This window comes from Cebus imitator, unplaced genomic scaffold (assembly GCF_001604975.1).
Source record: "Cebus imitator isolate Cc_AM_T3 unplaced genomic scaffold, Cebus_imitator-1.0 Scaffold256, whole genome shotgun sequence".
NCBI classification, from domain to species: domain Eukaryota; kingdom Metazoa; phylum Chordata; class Mammalia; order Primates; family Cebidae; genus Cebus; species Cebus imitator.
The window spans coordinates 2692455-2699430 of record NW_016107571.1 but is presented as its reverse complement, the minus strand read 5'-3'; the positions used below and the strand labels follow the sequence as shown (position 1 = coordinate 2699430).

Genomic DNA, 6976 nt, shown 5'->3' with positions numbered 1-6976 from the left:
AACACCTGGAAAAAGACAGAATCACAAGGGTAACTGTGACCCTCAATAACCATTCACTTTAAGCGCTACCTATGGAAACAGACAAATTGATGAAAAAAGAAAAATACAGGGTTGAATGGTGGTCATTTTATCTCAAAGGACAAATAATCTGAGATTATTTTAAAAAATTACTTCAAGCTTAAAACAAGGAATGCTGTAGCCATTACCATCTCATTTAGCTCAGAGTCACTGTGACATGTTTGGTTGAGAATTATCTTCTATTGTCTTGAATTACCAGAAACTGATCAGTCTAACTAATACAGGCAGAACAAATGCTTATGATTCTCTCATTTACGTAACTAGCTTAGTTCGTGTTTTGGTAAAGAAATTTTTAAACCAAAGAAATACCAATTTATCCATTCCGATAGAGTTCTGGTTTTGGTTTCAAGTAATGGGTACAGAGGGTAATAGAATGTAACAGTAGAAGAGAAGCTTGGATCTGAGAAGGCCTATGTGAGAGAATCTTTGTAAGCAATAGCAGGTATCCTTTCTTAATGGTAGCCAGAGCAGGATATGGAATAGAAAATACATTATATTGACTTTTTCTTACACTTCCTTTGCCACAATTGTTAGAATAATAAGCCATATACCTGAAGTCTATCAGGCATACATGTTTACAGGAAGAGAGAAGGGAAATTGAACAATTCTCACTAGAATGGAAAAAAAAAAAAAAAAAAAAAACGTTTTGATAAGGTTAGTTTACAGTCTTGCCACACTAAATACCAAAGACTTCTTGCTTTTTTTTTTTTAATTATTATTAAGACTTTACCATTAAAAAAAATGAAGCTTTTTTACAAAAAAAACTCAGATTTAGTTTTAAAAGGAACATTTTAAACTCTGTTAACATTAATTTACCTACTAGGATCAGAGTTTACCCTTGGCTTCTGGTTTCTAACAAACAACAATCTGTAGGTTGTACTTACAAGCTTTATCACAGTGTGTGTTATTTTAAAATAGTTGACAGATGGCGGTCAGATTATTTTATCTTTAGTTAAAATGACCCCAAGATCCCAATTACAATGTTTTTGGTATACAGCAAATGTTGAAATCTGTTAAGAAACTCTTACCTGCTCTGTAGCTGTAGGGCAGTAGAAGACTAATAAAATAGTTGTACAGATGTTTATTGACAGTCCAATGATGGTGATGAGATTTGGGGCAATCCAGGAGGGAACTCTTCTAACTAGCCATTCCCAATACCCTTGCATTAAAGGCTCAAGCAGGGACCGTCCAGCACTTTGATATCTGTGTTCTTCTAGCCGCTTTAGTTGGTGTCTTGACAAAGGTGGTGTTGGTAACTGAAACAATTTATTTAATACACATCCTGTAGTACTCATATGCCCAAAGCCCACTGGGGACTCCGGGTGAGAATCTCCACATCTTTTCCTTGTTGATCGATGCCCACTCATGGATCTTGTTTTTTTTTTTTTATTTTTTTAAATATATATTTAAAGACAGTAATTTACCTTCTTTTGTAGACTTTTGTGGCTGGTGCTTACCTAAAAAAAAAAAAAAAAAAAAAAAAAAAAAAAAAAAAAAAAAAAAAAAAAAGGATACACTTGTCAGCCATTATTTATATCTTATGCCAACATCACCAAATTAGGAAACAAAAAATCAAATTGTCAATAAAGTAGTAAGTATCAAACAGGACCAGAAAACTAGGAACCTGATTTTGGTTCCAGTTCTCACTGAAAGTGTATAACCTCAACTTTAAGCAAAAAATAGTAAGAGACTTTAATAATAGTATGCTTCCTATTATCTGATAGTTTGTCTGACTTTGAAGCTCATACTCTTTTTCTCTTTCACACTGCTTTCAGTTGTATAATGCAACAAATGTTAGAAATCACCTCATCATTACACATACACGAAAACTGAGGTCCCAAGGTCAGCAAATTAGTACTGGTATCAGAGGAATGACTTGAATGAAATGAGTCTTCAACTAGATTTTTATTTAATGGTAACAGTTAAAATTACTGGGCATGCCCTTCTTATTACAAAGCTTAAACACTTTTTATATACTAACTGCTTTAATCCTCATAACCACCCTAGAAGGCAAGGTCTATCAATTAACCCCATTTTTATAGAAAAATGAACTAAGGCTCAATTAACTTGTACAAATCACACAGCTGGGAAGTGGTATACAAACAAACACAGGGTTTAAACTAAGCCAAAAGATAAAACTTCTTATTGGTAAAAAAGGAATATAGATGGTATTCTCAGTGGAGGTAAACAACAATGAAAAAAGAAGACAGTATATATGTATTAGCATAGAGTCCTGATGAAATGAGGAAGTAGAAGGAAAAAAGTAAAACTAGGTTAAGTCATGACTGCTGATAAAGGACTTTGAGTTTAATCCCTGAAGTATTTGTATTGCATTTAGAAAAGATTAGAGATAACAATAAGTAGCACAAGGAAATACAAGAGTATTTTCAAGATGAATCTGGATGGAGAAAATAGTGAGAACAATTACAAATTAGTAAGTACAGTCATCTCAATGGTTTGAAGTGGTGAGGGCCTATATAGTAGGATGGTAAAAATGAAAATCTGAAAGACAGTCAAATCTAGAAGTAATTTCTATTTAGATGGAAGAATTAGCAGACAGTACTTAGGGATTAGATATGAGAGGTGAAGAACAGAAGAAAAAAGGAGTCAACAGCTAAAGATACTGGTACTGTTCTCAAAACGGCAAGTTGGGAAAGAAAATCAGTTTGTTATATTTTGGCTTTTGGGGCATAGGGAGTGAAAGTGGAACTAGGGATGAGGGTAGGAAAGAAATATATTCATGTAAATTTTAAGTAGAGACATTTTAGACAAAATAAAAAAACTGGAGTTTTGGTAAGAGATGAAAAGTTCAAGTCATCAACTTAAAAGCTAAAGTCTAGTTAAAAATAGAAAGTAGAAAAGTTCTCAAAGGGATTAAGCATGGAGAGAGAAAAAATGAATAAAGAACCTTAGTCAGGCATGGGGCTGACACCTGTAATCCCAACACTTTGGGAAGCTGAGGTGGGCAGATCACCTGAGCTCGGGAGTTCGAGACCAGCCTGACGAAAATGGAGAAGCCCCGTCTCTACTAAAAATACAAAATTAACTGGGCATAGTGGTACACGCCTATAATCTCAGCTACTCGGGAGACTGAAGCAGGAGAATCACTTGAACTTGGGAGGCAGAGGTTGCAGTGAGCTGAGATCGAGCCATTGCACTTCAACTTAGGCAACAGGAGAATCCCATTTCAAAAAATGAAAAAAAAGAACCTTGTGAGAAAACCACCAAAGTGAGTAGGAGGAGGAATAGAGACCATAAGATTAAAAAATAAAAGAAAGAAAAGAAAAGAAAAAGAATCTTAATAGATAAGATTAGTGGCATAGGTATGCTTTGATCTTCTGGTTGGAGACTATCCAGAAAGCAAGATGAAATTCCCAAAAATGGTATGGGTCTAGGACATCTCGCCAATGGATCTACTGCCAAAACATGCTCGGTTGTCCTTTTTTATTTTTTTTGCTGTGACAAGATCCAGTTTATTCTGCCTTTGCAGGGTGGTCCTGAGAGTGGCAGGTTCCACTTTGTTTGGGGTGGAGGGGAGGCAGCACATAGCACAGGAACACAGTGAAACCAGGCCAACGCCCAGAGGCAGCTGTGGTAGACTGGAGTACGGTGCTCCTGCTGCCCAGAATGGAAGGCACTAAACTGAGACTGGGTCATGGCTACAGGACTGTGAACCCAAGCCTCATGTGCATTCTGGGAAGTGGGGCACAGGTTCACATGCCACAAAACATGAAATTGTAGGGACTCAGCTTATGAGTTACCACATGGACAAGTAGGTACGGGGAAGGGGACACTCAGCCAATAGCCTGGTATGGACATGTGAACACAATGTTGGTGTCATATACAGACCAGGACTTCTTTTCCTATATCCCCATAAATATCAAATTCCAAAATTTCAATGTTACTAATGACCTAAGGTGGCATCTAAAACCTCTGTCAACCACATATCTCAATATTTGGTTTAGAAAACAGTCATTACAGTCAAGTTAATGCTCTTAAATAAATTTTCAAGTTAATGCTCTTAAATAAATTTTCAAAAATCTCAAGAAACTCATCAGTGTCACAATTAACCAACTGAGGTGCCCTGAAATAAAAATATTTAATATTTTGCTAGGTGCAGTGGCTCACACCTGTAATCCCAGCACTTTGGGAGGCCGACACAGGAGGAACACATGAGGTCAGGAGTTCAAGACCAGCCTGGTCAACATAGTGAAACCCCGTCTCTACTAAAAATATAAAAATTAGCCAGGCATGGTGGCAGGTACCTGTAATCTCAGCTACTCAGGAGGCTGAGGCAGGAGAATTGCTTGACCCCAGGAGGCAGAAGTTGCAGTGAGCCGAGATTGCACCACGGCACTCCAGCCCAAGCGAGACTCCGTCTCAAAAAAAAAAAAAAATTAGTATTTCATATCAAGGAGAACAAAGCTAATTCCTTGTATTTTGAGGAATTCTTTCACACAATTGTATCACAAAGCTACTCATTAAAACTGTTTTAATGTTTATATAATATCAAATAACTGCTGATAAGATCACTTTAGATCAAATGAGAGACCATTAACCACCAATAAACTTAGCTTCATCATAGCCAAATTTTCTATAGTCAAACAATGATATATTTTTGTATTTGGTAAGTGATAGCTCTTATGGAATTCCACTTGAAATGGTAATTAAAAATCTAGTCAATTCCATTTGTATTTTACTGTTGCAGGGTTCCATCCTCTTACTGTAAAAAAAAAAAAAAAAAATCAAAAGAGTCATAAGATAAAGCTGAGGAGACTTCTTCAGGCCACCCAATCCCAGGGCTTTGGGATTTTAAGGTGGGAGGATCCCTTGAGGCCAGGAGTTTGAGACCACCTTGGGCAACACAGTGAGACCTCGTCTTACAAAAAATTTAAAAATAAGTCGAGCATGGTAGCATGCACCTGTAGTGCCAGGTACTCAGGAGGCTGAGACAGGAGGATCACTTGAGCCCAGGAGGTCAAGGTTACAGTGAGCTATAATTACGCCACTGCACTCCAACCTGGGTGACAGAGGAAAAAACCTTAGGACTGAAAAAGGCCAAGAGTTAGAAAACATGAAAGGTGAAATATAAGACATGTAGAGTCAATCCAGGCAGTTGAACACTGATTCTAGGCAGTCCTGAAAAAGAATATATATAATTTAACTTCTAATGCTCTTCCCTGCCCAAGTAAGGGTGTAAGGTAAAGGAGATTCCAGGTTTCTAAATCCCTCTACTACGTTTCGTTTTATTGAGAATATAAGTGCTTACAATAATCTGAACTATTATTCCAGATTGCTCACTACATATACATTTTGATGTGCATACTGCCAAAGGAAATGATAAAAACTAATATTTGGTTGATTTACACAACACTAAAAATTTTATTTAAGAAGATTCAGACAAAAATAGAATTTTGAAGACATAATTATTGGACTCTAATTATTTTCCAGCTTGATAATTCATTTGACAACAATCTACCTCGTCAAGAATAAACTGAGGAACCATCCCATACTGCAAATGTTAGGAAAAAAGAAAAGAAAAAACAAACACTAAAGATAAGCCTAATGTTTAAAAACTAAGAATTAATTAGACTTATTTTCCATATTGGTAAGAGGCAGCTGTTGACGTAACATAACCAAGTAACTGCATTCATAAGCATACATTAAAACTTCTCACACGTTTGTATTTAACATCTACTACTATTAAGATACCATAGTCGGCTCAGATTTGACCATTTATTAATCTGTTGAGAGAATGGTACAGTTCAAGTAACTAACTGAGGCTGAGCTAAAGACACCTACAGAGAAAATAAGAGTGTATATGTCTGTGTGTGTGTATGCACCTCTGTCTCTCTGTGTGTAGGCATATGTATTTAGAATCATAAAATTTTTAACTATGTGTACTGGAAAACATAAATTAGTTTCAAAAGTCCAAAGACTTGGGAAAAATTACCACTGTCACATAAGAAAAGACAAATATTATCTACAAAGGATAATTCCTAAATTATAAAGAATATTCAATAATCATCAATAACACTGTAGAAATGATCTTTCACAAATTAACGATTATATTTTGTCTTATTTTTACAGGTTCAGATGATAGTCCATAAAGTCATCTAATTATTATTCTCAAATTTCAAAAGACTAATTTTCATTCTTTAAAAAGTCACACCTTATCTCCATGTAAAAAACTTTCATAGCACCTTTTTAGTACTAAATATTCAATTGTAAAGGTCATATTTTACATGATAGATTTTAGTTTAAAAAGAAGCTCTTCCAAATTACTGAACTTACCGTTAAAACATGAGCAGTCTCTGTAGAATTTGTTGAATTCTGTGGCCCACCCATATGCATCTTGCTGATATGCGTGTTTAAGCTGCCTAAACTTTTAAATACACAACTACATTCTGTACAGTTATAGGTAGGGCCATTCTTAACCTTAAAGAATAAAACAAAAAAAAAATGATGTTTTACAATTAATTGTTAAATTAAAACATTTAAATTATAGCAAATTATAATTTACCATTCCATTCAAAACGACAAAAATAATCTAACCCTTCAACATTACCTTTTTTCTTTTAAATTAGATAGTTCTAGAATCAATGACCCAACTCTGTAAACAATATTGCCAGTATAAGACAAACTGAAATTTCAGTCTTTTCTATAAAATAGAAATTATTCGAGAGTGAGAAAACACATTTTTCAATTATTGTAATTTAATAAAAACAAACTATCAGGCATAAGACGTTCTCAGTTTTTTAAACAGTTGAATACAATGTTCAATAGTGAAGGCCAGTTATACATAAATACATATTACACCAAATATGCTTTCAGATGGCCAAAACCACAGAGGTTAGGAAAAATGGTCATAATGATACATGAATCTTTCATCACTTTT

At 35.0% G+C, this 6976-nt stretch overlaps 1 protein-coding gene across 7 annotated transcripts in view; it reads right to left on the bottom strand.

Moving 5' to 3' along the window:
- The window catches only part of CEPT1 (choline/ethanolamine phosphotransferase 1), a 46877-nt gene that overhangs the window by 35039 nt on the left and 4862 nt on the right, over positions 1 to 6976 (bottom strand). For 5 of the 7 annotated variants that reach the window (XR_005195572.1, XM_017499339.2, XM_017499338.2 and 2 more), the window contains exon 2: positions 1107 to 1535. Coding sequence is in view for 6 of the 7 variants with exons in the window: in XM_017499339.2 (XP_017354828.1) it covers positions 1107 to 1445 (339 nt within the window). In the remaining variant the exon portion in view is untranslated. The remainder of the gene's footprint in view (positions 1 to 1106; positions 1536 to 6976) is intronic. The other 2 variants (XM_037728139.1, XM_037728140.1) reach the window with 1 other exon arrangement.